This window comes from Odontesthes bonariensis, chromosome 3, assembly GCF_027942865.1.
Source record: "Odontesthes bonariensis isolate fOdoBon6 chromosome 3, fOdoBon6.hap1, whole genome shotgun sequence".
NCBI lineage: Eukaryota > Metazoa > Chordata > Actinopteri > Atheriniformes > Atherinopsidae > Odontesthes > Odontesthes bonariensis.
In genome coordinates this window covers 37608209-37621203 of record NC_134508.1, presented here as the reverse complement: position 1 = coordinate 37621203, position 12995 = coordinate 37608209, and the positions used below count along the sequence as shown (strand labels likewise).

Genomic DNA, 12995 nt, shown 5'->3' with positions numbered 1-12995 from the left:
ACCTCGTGCTCATCCAGTTGTTCCACACAATGTGTTTCAAAACATTTGTTTTAGTTTGTTTGAACTTGCAGTGAACCAATGGATCGGGTATTATACATGACACAATATTTCTCCACCATTGTAGAAAGACACTCCTATCAAGTTCCATGTACTGCTGACATCTTACGAGTTGATCACTATAGATCAAGCCATTCTGGGCTCCATCACCTGGGCCTGTCTGGTTGTAGATGAGGCCCACAGACTGAAGAACAACCAATCAAAGGTGAAAAAACATTCTGGACCATGTTAGCAAATAGATGCCTCCTTTTACTTGTTCCAGTTACAAAAACAGCAGAATATCATCAGGAATCTATGACACAGAAGTTGATAGAGCTAAAAAAAATCCCTTAGATATGATTTTGGTTAAAGGGATAGTTCGCCTCTTTTGACATGAAGCTGTATGACATCCCATATTAGCAATATCATTTATAAACATTGACTTACCCCCTGCTGCGTCCTGTGAGCCGAGTTCCAGCTGAGTTTTGGCTTTGACGAAGGTAGTCCAGCTATTGGCTAATGTCCCGAAAATAAAGCGTTTTGCTTCTCAAAACAATATGCGTTCAAAAGAGTAATACATTTGCATCTCAGAATCGTTAGCCAGAAAAAGTCAGACCTCACAATCGCTTGGCGCTATTTTTGCCTCCCTTCATATCAATGCGTTCAGCCACCTAGCGATAACCGCACGTAAGTCGATGTTCATAAATGATATTGCTAATATGGGATGTCATACAGCTTCATGTCAAAAGAGGCGAACTATCCCTTTAAGGAAGATTGGAGTTTTACAGTGCATGTATGATCCTGTTTTCTTTGTCATGGCATATCCTTTCACCATTTTGCACAATGTGTCCTGCTCAGTTTTTCAGAATTCTCAATGGGTATAAAATCTACTACAAGCTGCTGCTCACTGGAACCCCTCTTCAGAACAACCTGGAAGAGCTGTTCCATCTGCTTAACTTCCTCACCCCAGAGCGCTTCAAGTTAGTCCAGCCTCTTTTCTGTCATCCTGATTTCATGCTCCCTGTAGCTGTTTGCTAACATACCAAATGGGATCATCTTCAGATAGAAAGATACACAGATCATGTTTTCTTTGTATGTGTAGTTTGAATTAAACATCAGGAAAAACTGTGTCTTAATGTAATTCAGTTTCTATATGTAATTCTTCCTGCGATCCATATTGTTTGCAGTAACCTGGAAGGCTTTCTGGAGGAGTTTGCAGATATCTCTAAAGAGGACCAGATCAAAAAACTCCATGACCTGCTGGGACCCCACATGCTCAGGAGGCTGAAGGCTGATGTCTTCAAGAACATGCCTGCAAAGACCGAGCTGATTGTCAGAGTGGAGCTCAGTCCCATGCAAAAGTAAGCCTGTTTTTAATAAGAGTCGTATTTGGAGAAGGAACAACACTGAATGTTAACATCTTTGTAAGATCAGATAATTTGACAAAAGTGACTTCTCCCAAATCTTTTTGACCTCTGACCTGCTGCAGGAAATATTACAAGTTTATCTTGACGAGGAATTTTGAGGCGCTGAACTCCAAAGGAGGTGGTAACCAGGTGTCCTTACTCAACATTATGATGGACCTGAAAAAGTGCTGCAACCACCCCTATCTGTTCCCTGTGGCAGCTGTGGTAAGCCGCCAAAGACACACAAGATAGGTCCACATGAATGAGTATTTAAGTGTGTGATTGTTTTAGATTGTTTGTTCAGAGTTCATGGCCCCTGGAAAACTGTTGCCCTGATTTGTTTGTTGCTTTTACACCATCCGTCAAAGTCACTGCTGTATTTCTGCACTTGATGCCCGGAATTGACTCTTGTCTTGAAGGAGGCTCCTGTTTTACCCAACGGCTCCTATGATGGCAACCAGCTGGTGAAGTCCTCAGGAAAACTGACGCTACTTCAGAAAATGCTGAAGAAGCTGAAAGATGAAGGACACAGAGTTCTCATTTTCTCTCAGGTGATAGCAAAATGAATATTATGTCTTGGAAAGAAACCATTGTTTTGAAAAAAAAACTGGTGACCAAACAGTTGTAAGCCGTGACATAACCAAGCTTAAAATACCATCTTATTCACAGATGACAAAGATGCTGGATCTACTGGAGGATTTTCTTGAGTTTGAGGGTTATAAATACGAACGCATTGATGGGGGTATTACTGGAGGCCTTAGGCAGGAGGCCATTGATCGCTTCAATGGTGAGTTTTTCTCAGACTCTTAAGGTGGGAGCTTATGTGGTTTCACGTGGACATTTTTCTCAAGCTCGCTGTCATTTTATCACACTCTCTTGCACACAAAGCAATACTCTTCTTTGTTTGGCGACACAGCTCCGGGCGCACAGCAGTTCTGCTTCTTGCTTTCAACTCGAGCAGGTGGTCTGGGCATCAACCTGGCTAGTGCTGACACTGTCGTCATCTATGACTCTGACTGGAATCCACACAATGACATCCAAGTACTGATTTCTCACACAATGTGAAATGGATTCTTGCATGTGCTTGCTGCTTATTTTGATGTTTAAATAGCCTTTAACATGGTTTGAAATTTTGGATTTCAGCAGTTCATTATTGTGTATCTCTTCATTCATATCTTGATTTTCCCAGGCTTTTAGCAGAGCCCACAGGATAGGCCAAAACAGGAAGGTGATGATCTACCGTTTTGTGACCCGAGGCTCAGTAGAGGAGAGAATCACTCAGGTGGCAAAGAGGAAAATGATGCTGACACACTTGGTGGTGCGGCCTGGCCTGGGATCCAAAACTGGCTCCATGTCCAAGCAAGAACTGGACGATATCCTCAAATTTGGAACTGAGGAGCTGTTTAAGGATGAAATGGAGGCAGCACGAACTATGGGTATGATTATTATCTTAAACACAGTGATATTGAGCTAAATTTTGAAACACACAAATGCGTGATATCGTTAGCATACATACTAAAGTCCATTATGTTTGACTTGAAAAAAAACAACACATATACAAAAAAAAACATTTATTTCTCATAATTAGCTTTATGGATTCATACAAAAATCATTTAGTACAATCATGATGCAGCTGAGCCATAAAATTGGATCAATATTGACACAAGTGATAATAAGAAAAATCTCAATTTCAAGACATTTCACCTTCCAAACTTTTCAGCACAGACCCATGGTCTGGTCATTTGTCCATCCCCCTACTTTTTAAAAAAGCTGCCCGATCAGTGAACATCTGTATCTTCCTAAGTCTTCATTCAAAAGCTCACAAAACTGACACAATGCTCTTTGGATTCAGCTAATGTGAAATATTTCCCTCAATTTTTTAAAAGTTGTGAGAAACCACATCTTCTGACTTATATTGTCGGTAAGTCATCTTTTCTGGGGAACACCAATGTCCAAGGTTCAAGTCTCTTTGGGTCTAAGTTTTTCTTGCCAAGAATGTAGCTCTTTATACATTTAGAATGTAGATTAGCAACTCACATGTTAAAAACTTAGTGGAGCATCCCTAAAATGTTTTCTGCTAATGCTCTAAACCTTTAATGTCAGCTGAAACATATATGCTTTGTTTCAAAGTGTTGTTTTTTTTATAACTAAATACAATCTTCTCACCCACAGGTGATAACAAAGATGGTGAGGAGGGCAATGTGATTCACTACGATGATGATGCCATTTCAAACCTGCTGGATCGCAGCCAGGATGCCACCGAGGACACAGAGATACAGAACATGAACGAATACCTGAGCTCCTTCAAGGTGGCTCAGTATGTGGTGAAAGAAGAAGATGGAGAGGTGAGAATACAACAACAATCCTCAGCCTGAGAATTCATTTGGATCACACAAATAAGAAAGAGATCACGTCTCCTCAGTAATATCTCTATTCTTAATTCTACAACTTAAAAGATTGAGATGAAACAATATGAAACAAGATTTTAAGTAACTTTTTTTTTAGTGATGGAGTTTCCTCTATTGCTCTTGTGTAATGTTTTTCAAACACGTGCGTACCATAAGCATGTCACACATATTCTCGCTGACTAAAGAGACTTTTGACTCTGTAAAATATGTTCATACACTAATAACAGAGTGAACATTAGACAATGAAAATGTTTCAAAAGTGATTTAGTTCATTCTTTCAAGGACATTAAATCTAAATGTGAAAACTCGGTCATTTTGGATGCACGATTGATTTAGAATTTGAAATTTAGGACAAATTAAATGCATATGCTGAAGGCCAATGAAGTTACTGAGGTTACAGTTGTTCACTCAAGATTTTCCTTCATATCATCTTAATATTTTTCAAAAGCATTGAATATGTTTGTGTCTGTCCTTGGTCAGGAGGAAGTGGAGCGGGAGATCATCAAGCAAGAGGAAAACGTGGACCCCGACTACTGGGAAAAACTCCTCCGCCATCATTATGAGCAGCAGCAAGAGGATCTGGCCAGAAACCTGGGCAAAGGCAAACGCATCCGGAAGCAAGTGAACTACAATGATACGACTCAGGAGGACCAAGGTAGGCCCTGTCAGCAGACGCGCATACCTGCTCCGTCATTACCCACATGTCTTATTGTGTTGTGATACGCCTTCACCAAAAAATATTTGTCAAAATGACTTCCTGGCAGTATTCAGCAAAACAACTGCCATGCTCTTTTATTGCCATTCTACTTTTAATTTGTGTGCCAGGATTGGGCATTTACACCATATTTGAAGATGGGCTTAAAAAAAAACACATGAACACCCTGGAAGAGGAAAAGAGAATAAAATCAGTCTCCTGGCTTGTTAGCTACCAGCTTACCTCCTGGCTTGTGGACAGGTGGCAGGAGAAATGCTATTTTCTAAATAAACTACTCAGCGGGCTCATGTTTGGAGTTGGTGTGAATTTGTTTCACACTGTTTCGTGTTCAAATGGTTCCCCAGCAGTGAGAAGGCTGCCTCTTACAATTAATTTTTAATATTGTCTTTTGAACTGGCATTCCTGGACCATTTGTCTGTATGAAGATGTCAGACTGTATAAAATAGATGGATATAGCACATCGGTTGGTTGAGATCTGTACAAACTATGCACTTATGGAGTAATGCCAGTCACAAGATGGCCCCACTGTAAAGTACACCCTGCTTTGATGTCAATTTTATTCCATATAGAACCTTTTGTCACAAAAAAAAGATTAAAAAACATAATGCTCAGCCAAGAATTACATTAAACAAGAAATTAAACAATCTCATTTACATATCAAGTCAGAGATATAGCGTTTTTTCCATTACGTCATATTTTACAGCTCAATTTTTTTCCTTTTAATTTTGATTTACCCTTTTAGGTAACATCAAGGAGCTAATACCACTGCTTTTATGGAATTACTTCAGCAGAGGTTCTAAGTGAGCCCAGTCAGAACAATACAATGGCGAATCACCACATGTGGGTCTAAACGACAACTTTATAGTGGCAGTGCACACAGGCATTCTTCCTTGTTCTATTTTTGGCATTTGAAAGTCTAACACACAATTTACAACATAGATTATAGATATCTCAGTTTTGCGCATGGATTTTATGTTGTATGCATGACAAATGACAACATAAGCATGTTTATTAACTAAAAGTATGGATTTATAGATCAATCTTGTTTTTCTCTGCTGACTGGAGTTAAGCTCTGTAGTGCTCAGTTGTTATGATCACTCCCTACAGATATTTAAACCCTTCCGAAGTTAAAGTCAGTTGCAAACTCATTCAGTGCAATATTCAACTTATATACTCCTCACTTGTAAGTCACTTTGGATAAAATAAACATATTAATAATGATAATAATAATAATAATAATAATGATAAACATACACAAACTGGACAGTTGTCTCTGTGTTGCTACGGTTTCACATGCGCTGCAGTGATTAAAGCCGATCATGCCCAAGTCAAGCTGATACTGTCTCTGGTTGAAAATGAAGCAGGAAAGAGTAATGCCGAGTTTAGCTGTACGACTTATGTTCTATTCTATTATTTGACTTTTTATTGCAACCATGATATATGCATATAATTGAAGGTTGAAGGCACTTCTGCAGTGGCTTCAGTTTTTTATGCTGAAGTCTTCATCAATCTATTTTCATACAGTCTAAATATCTGCTGAAAACGTCCTCTAAAAGATTAAGACAGGTCAGATTTTTACGTTTTAAATACTCACACAGACATGCATTTTGAGTCATGGATTTTAAAGTAAGACATCTGTACTGAAAGCTTTGAGAATGTGAAATCTGACACGATTATGGCATTATGGAGTTGGCAATGTGTACTTTTTTTTTTTATTTCTGAGGCAACAGTCACATTTTACCACAAAATAATTTGGGTAAATACACTCAAGTTGTAATTCTTAACAAGAGCTGTACGACTGTGTGAAACCTGCCACATAATGTGGGACATTTTGATGGCCTAAAGCCATTGCTCCTCATGCATTTATGTTGTCTTCTTAACAGGTTTTGAAGCACTTATATTCAATCGTTCAGCAGTTTCTCTTTCGATTGCAGTTGTCCTGTAGTTGATCTTTTAGGAGTATGTAAAGTTTTCAAAGCCCTTTGCAGTGTAGAGTACACTCTAAGTTAAAGTGAGTGCCTGCTGTAGCTGTCAACTCTCACCTCACTCCCAGAGGATATAAGAGGTGTGGAGTGTGCATGCCCAGCTGTGCTGTAGTGGTCTGTAGTAATCTGCAGTGCCATGGCGCCCTCAGGTGGCCACCAACAGAAGCGAATGCATTGTACTGTTTCTCTTTGATGTGTGGCTCAGAATGGCAGGATGATCTTTCAGACAATCAGTCGGAGTACTCTGTGGGGTCCGAGGACGAGGACGAAGATTTCGAGGAAAGGCCTGAAGGTAGGTGACAGAAGGCATCATAACCCCCATTTAGCTCTCCTGCTTAACATTTGTATGGCCCCTAAAAGATACTGAATCACGCATATTATTGGTGATCCAGGTTGTAAGTAAATGTAGCCATGTTTCTAATTATCGACTGGGTTTCGTCTCCTGTAGGTGGACGCAGACAGTCTCGTCGGCAGCTCAAGAATGAGAAAGACAAGCCTCTGCCACCCTTACTGGCCCGTGTTGGAGGCAGTATTGAGGTATGAATTCCAGACTGTCTTGTCCATAAATATTATAATCTGCTTGGAACAAATTGTATAGTGAGTATATAGTGAGTGTACAGTGTGACCCACAGATTCTTTCAATTGTGCTCAAAAAGAGAAACTTTGGGGATAAGAGGCTACCATTTGGCAGTATGTTTTGAGGCATCCCTGCTTTGCAGCTTACTGTGTTGTGGCTCACTTCTCTGTTGATAAGGACACAATGAGGATCAATAAATATTCGCATTGTTGTTCAACTCATCATATTGTCATATGTATAAAAATACAGGACTTACTGACGCTGCTCTGTTTGCTCTTTTTACCTTGCATGCTCTATTTCACATCTGCTCACCCTATTTGCTCCTCATCATTACAAGGTCCTGGGGTTCAACGCTCGCCAGAGGAAAGCCTTCCTGAATGCCATCATGCGCTGGGGTATGCCCCCTCAGGATGCTTTCAACTCGCATTGGCTGGTTAGGGACCTGAGGGGGAAGAGTGAGCGTGAATTCAGGTGATGCCCTAAGTTCTTTTATATTTTAATGTGACAGTTTGATTAAACTGTGACTCTATTTTCCCACAAGAGATGATTCTCAGTAATGATGAGAGGTTCTTCTGGAAATCTCGTAAATCAACTTTCTATTCACAATAGAACATAGGCAACATATCAAAGGTTGAAAGTGAGACATTTTTGCTACCGTATGAGAAAGTAACACACTCACTCCTAAGGACAATTTTAGAGACACCAATTAACCTAACATGCATGTTTTTGGACAGTGGGAGGAAGCCGGAGTACCCGGAGAGAACCCACGCATACATGGGGAGAACATACAAACTCCACTCAGAAAAGCCCCAGCTGGGAGTTGAACCTGGAACCCTCTCGCTGTGAGGCGACAGAGCTTTTGCAAAATTAAAGCAGTAAAATTACAAAGGCTTTAAATATTCCATTATCTACAGTACATAGTATAGTCAAAAGAATCCAAGAATCTGCAGACACGGAAAAGGACGAAAAGGACATGGAGGAAAATGAATATTGGATGCCTGTATCCTTTGAGCCCACAGGGGACACTGCATTACAAACAGACATGATTCTGTCATGGAGGTCACTGTATGGGCTCAGGAGCATTTCAACACTTCAGGAACACAGAAATCCCTGTCTGTAAACACAGTTCACCTTGACATCCAGAAAAGCAGCTAACAGCTCTATCATGCAAAGAAAAAGCCACACGTGAACCTGACACTACCGTCAGTAAACACTGCCATCTTCTCTGGGCCACAGCTCATTTAAACTAGGCCGAGGCAAAGTGGAAAACTGTTCTGTGGTCAGATGAGTTGAAATGTGAAATTCTTTTTGGAAATAACGATTGCGACATCCTCCAATCTGAAGAGGAGAGGAACCATCTAGCTTGATATCAGCACGCATTTTAAAAGTCTGCATTTCTGATGGTATGGGGATGCATTAGTGCCCATGGAACTGGCAGCTTGCACAACTGGAAGGGTACTATTAATGCTGAAAGATATACACTGGTTTGGGAGCAACATATGCTCCCATTCAGATAATATCTTTTTCAAGGACAGCCTAGTGTATTTCAGTAAGATAGTGCTAACCACAGGTGCTGAACTGGCCTGCCTGCAATTCAGACCTTTCACCAACTGGAAACATTTGGCAGATCATTAAATGCAAAATATGGGAAAGAAGACACAGGAGTGTAGAGCAATTAGGATCCTATATCATACAAGAATGAGAGAACATTCCTCTCCCAAAGGTCCAGAATTTGGTGTCCTCAGTCCTAAGATGTTTACAAACTGTGGAAGACGGGATGCTGCAGAGTGATAAACGTGGACATGTCCCAACTTTTTTGAGATGTTTTGCGGCCATCAGTTTGAAGATTAACTCGTATTTTTCGTGAAATAACAACATTGATATGTTTCCTACTTTCTTTTGTGAATAGAACATAAAAATGTCGTATTCTGAAATTGCTTTACCAGCTACTGCTATTACTGACCCTGATATTATTAGTCTGTTTACATGCACACCAGAAATCTGATCATCATCCATTTTCTGGAGTTATCAGATTATTCAAGTGATAATGTAAACAGCATACCATGATATGCTTTGGCAGATAACGGCACATATCTGATGATGAGAAATCGGACAAACAAGCCTAAAGTTCTCCCTGATACGATGTCTTTGTGCATGTATATCTGTAAATCTGATTTATTTAGTTGTTTCACATCTGCGCATGTGTAAAAAATAAATAAATAAATCGTAGAAAACAGAAATGACATAGTAGTAAGAAAAAGTAACAAAAACGTTTGTGCAGGTCACCTTACAGGAATTTTCCTTTGTATGTCTAAAATGTCTTTGTTTATCAGGGCTTATGTGTCTCTGTTCATGAGACATTTATGTGAGCCAGGGGCCGATGGAGCAGAGACCTTTGCTGATGGAGTCCCCCGTGAGGGACTGTCCCGTCAGCATGTTCTCACCAGAATCGGAGTCATGTCGCTTGTCAGGAAAAAGGTACGGGTTATTCAGCCACAGACATTATCTACACAGAACGCCGAGTCGTGGGCTGGAACACTGTGCGATTAGAAAAAGTAGGTCAGCATGTCTGGGCAGAAGCGAACCCAGTGAGAGCGTCCCCTTCGTTAAACATCTCTCAAACTAAAAAAGAGCTGCTTTTGTCCGATGTGTTTGCCATGTATGCACTTGAGAGGTGAGATCAGTGTATTTGAAAAGTTTTGGTAAATACTTGTCCTCTTCAGAGTAATTTAGTGAATTAGGTTGCACGGTAAAACTTCCCTAACATCTGTAGTGTCATCCAATCAGCAATGAATTTACTCTGTAAGTAAGAAGACACTATATTATCAAAAGATGTGGCATAGCTTGCAAATATTACAGTGTTTAAGGATTTCTTATATATTAAGCCTGTCAACCAATTTGTTTGTGTTTTATTGAGATACTCCAAAACACATTCAAGTATTTCTGTGTTACAGATATTCCTTTAAGATTAATGAATGAATGCCACTGATCAAATTATGTTTGTTAAGTTTACTATTATTGACATATTGAGTCTTTTTCCCTCTGAAACTTAATGAAATATTTTAAATCCAGCATTAAACCACAGTGCAAGAACAGGATGGATATGGAGACCATACTGAATCATTTACCTCAAATACACTGAACAGCTACAGGTCATTCAGCTGCAATAACAGAGATCTTTTTTTAAAATTATTATTACAATACATTTTTGTGTAAATTTAACATTTAATATTGAAAATTGTAGCATTTGTGTTTGTTTCTACCTGCTCAGAGATTGCAGGTTGAAGTGAGCAAATAAGTAAGTCTGGAACAATACTGCTTAAGACATCTTCTTTTCAACCAGGGAAATTGTACTTGGAGCATCAGCAAAAGACACATTTGTTTAGTTATTCGGAACATTAGTTCAGTTATAGGTTAAAAAGAGAGGATAAATGTGAGGATATTTCTCCAATAAAATAGCACTCATTGGTACCTTATGGAATTACTTAGAAAGTGTGTTACAGACAAGAAGCTACATAAACAGTGTAATATGAGCAACAACAAACATGAATGTTCTTTAAAATTGTGCTTCCTGCTTTAAGTAATTAAAAGCTACAGGTTTGACTAATCTGATGGCAGACTGTGACATCTGCCCTTGAAATATCAGCAATATTAGCCTTTGTCAACTTTGTTGAATAAGAATGCACATTGGTTAGTTAGCTCACCCGGGAAGGACATGGATCTGAAAGAGCAATCTAAAACTAAAATGAGGGATTCAGTGGTTATTTGAACTGATTCAGTATGCCTCATGTACATTATAGTAGAGTTTATTTTAAAGGGATAGTTCGGGATATTTGACATGGATCTGTATGGCATCACCATAACCAGTGTCGTGCATTCAAACTGACTTACCCCCGACAGTGTCCTGTGAGCCGAGTTTTTGTCCAGTGTTGGTCAAGGCGAAAGTAGTCCGGCTTGTTTGCTGGGGTCAAGAAATCAGCGCGTTTTTCTTCCCAAAACAGTACGTGTGCTAAAGAGTGATTTATTTCATCACAAAAACCGAAGCCGGCAAAAGTCACTCCTCGTTATCACTTGGGCCCTATACTGTCTCATTGTGTATCAGTGCGCACGTCATTCTGACCGCGAGCTGTGCGCACGAGTCTTTCTGTTCTTTGGCAGTGCTCAACACTTACTCTGCAGACAACTGGCCATCGGGTCCAGCTGGTCTGGGACGCCTCTTCCAGTTGATCTTGGGAACATGGAAAAAAGTTCTCAGACGCCTGCATTCAGGAGTGCAGGGAAGTCACCGTTATTTGTGATGCAGGCAGCAGCTGTCCCGTGGCCGCCGATATCCTCATCTATGGAAAGGTTTTGTATCTGGGGCATAACTAAATCCCACTCGTGGCAGCAGTAACATTCCACCTCTGTCTGCATTACTTCGCACTTCAAACAAGTGCACCAGGATTTGTAGGCCACCCTGGGTATCGCAGCTCCAGCAGTGGCTCCAGCTTCTGTTTCCATCACTTCTCTGTCCACCCTCTCTCTTTCTGCCCGATCTAAGTCCATTTGGCGAACTTCCTCCTCAGTATAAACGGGTTCATAAAGATACCCCCTTGGCTCTGAACGGAAGTCAATATGTTCCTCGTCGCTCTCGTTGTCAGACATCTTCCCGAGCAGTAAACAAAGTGAACTCGTGCGCACAGCTCGCGGTCAGAATGACGTGCGCACTGATACACAATAAGAGACAGTATAGGGCCCAAGTGATAACGAGGAGTGACTTTTGCCGGCTTCGGTTTTTGTGATGAAATAAATCACTCTTTAGCACACGTACTGTTTTGGGAAGAAAAACGCGCTAATTTCTTGACCCCAGCAAACAAGCCGGACTACTTTCGCCTTGACCAACACTGGACAAAAACTCGGCTCACAGGACACTGTCGGGGGTAAGTCAGTTTGAATGCACGACACTGGTTATGGTGATGCCATACAGATCCATGTCAAATATCCCGAACTATCCCTTTAATCCCTCACTTGAAGAAGATGACTGTTCCTTTGAAGTATTTCCTTGTAAGGCTTTTCATTATTCGAGTTAAAGTGATCTCTTTTTCTGCAGGTGCAGGAGTTTGAACATGTAAATGGGAAGCTGAGCTCTCCAGATCTGATTCCCATTGGAATGGAGCTCAAGAAATTGATTGAGAGTGTATCCTCTGATCCCAACACTCCTGTGCCAGCCAGCCCTGTTGCTACACAGCCCGGCAGCCCCATCCCACCAGGTCAGAACAGAGCACTGCTCATACTTTATACTTTTATTTCACAGAATGTGATGGTAGCCGTTGCATCTCCAAAAACAAAGGAGAGCTTAGTTGTTTTTTTTCTGGTCTGTAGAGAAGACTGAGTCTTTGGTGAGTACCACTGAGGATAAGGAGACCACAGAGCAAGATGGAAAGAAACTGTCAGAGAATGAAGTGAGTTATTTTTCCTTACACTACCCGTCACTTTCATCCCGTTCTCCTTTATTGTCGTGTCCATCTTCTCGGAGTCATCATTGTAACATAACTAATTTTGTCACTGACAGCAGATGCGTCTGTCAGTCTGTCCTTAAAACTTTTTAAGGTCTGTCTCTGCCCTCTGCCAACTTTCCTCTCTCTCAATTTGTTGCCCTGTCTGTTTTTACTTCCCAGCAGGCTTCCAGTGCCGACCCAGCATCTGTACCTGAGAAGGCAGCTGACAGTGAAGAGAGCAAAGTCAGCTCTGATGAGAAAACTGGAGATGAGAAGAGCAGAACCGAATCCCCCTCCGGAAAGACCGATCCATCTGCCAACCCGAGAGAGTCTGCTTTCAAACAAACAGAAATGCCATCCAGTCATACCTCACCTAAGAGTGAGTGGTACA

The 12995-nt window shown here is 40.7% G+C and overlaps 1 protein-coding gene across 4 annotated transcripts in view; it reads left to right on the top strand.

Annotated features, from left to right (window-relative positions):
- chd5 (chromodomain helicase DNA binding protein 5) overlaps positions 1-12995 on the top strand; it is a 44530-nt gene that overhangs the window by 23694 nt on the left and 7841 nt on the right. For 2 of the 4 annotated variants that reach the window (XM_075461710.1, XM_075461712.1), the window contains 17 exons: positions 125-262; positions 895-1016; positions 1224-1397; positions 1526-1667; positions 1862-1993; positions 2112-2229; positions 2359-2483; positions 2632-2878; positions 3615-3787; positions 4331-4505; positions 6756-6842; positions 6999-7087; positions 7465-7598; positions 9461-9605; positions 12217-12376; positions 12489-12568; positions 12785-12983. In XM_075461710.1, the coding sequence (XP_075317825.1) occupies positions 125-262; positions 895-1016; positions 1224-1397; positions 1526-1667; positions 1862-1993; positions 2112-2229; positions 2359-2483; positions 2632-2878; positions 3615-3787; positions 4331-4505; positions 6756-6842; positions 6999-7087; positions 7465-7598; positions 9461-9605; positions 12217-12376; positions 12489-12568; positions 12785-12983 (2440 nt within the window). The remainder of the gene's footprint in view (positions 1-124; positions 263-894; positions 1017-1223; positions 1398-1525; positions 1668-1861; positions 1994-2111; positions 2230-2358; positions 2484-2631; positions 2879-3614; positions 3788-4330; positions 4506-6755; positions 6843-6998; positions 7088-7464; positions 7599-9460; positions 9606-12216; positions 12377-12488; positions 12569-12784; positions 12984-12995) is intronic. The other 2 variants (XM_075461714.1, XM_075461711.1) reach the window with 2 other exon arrangements.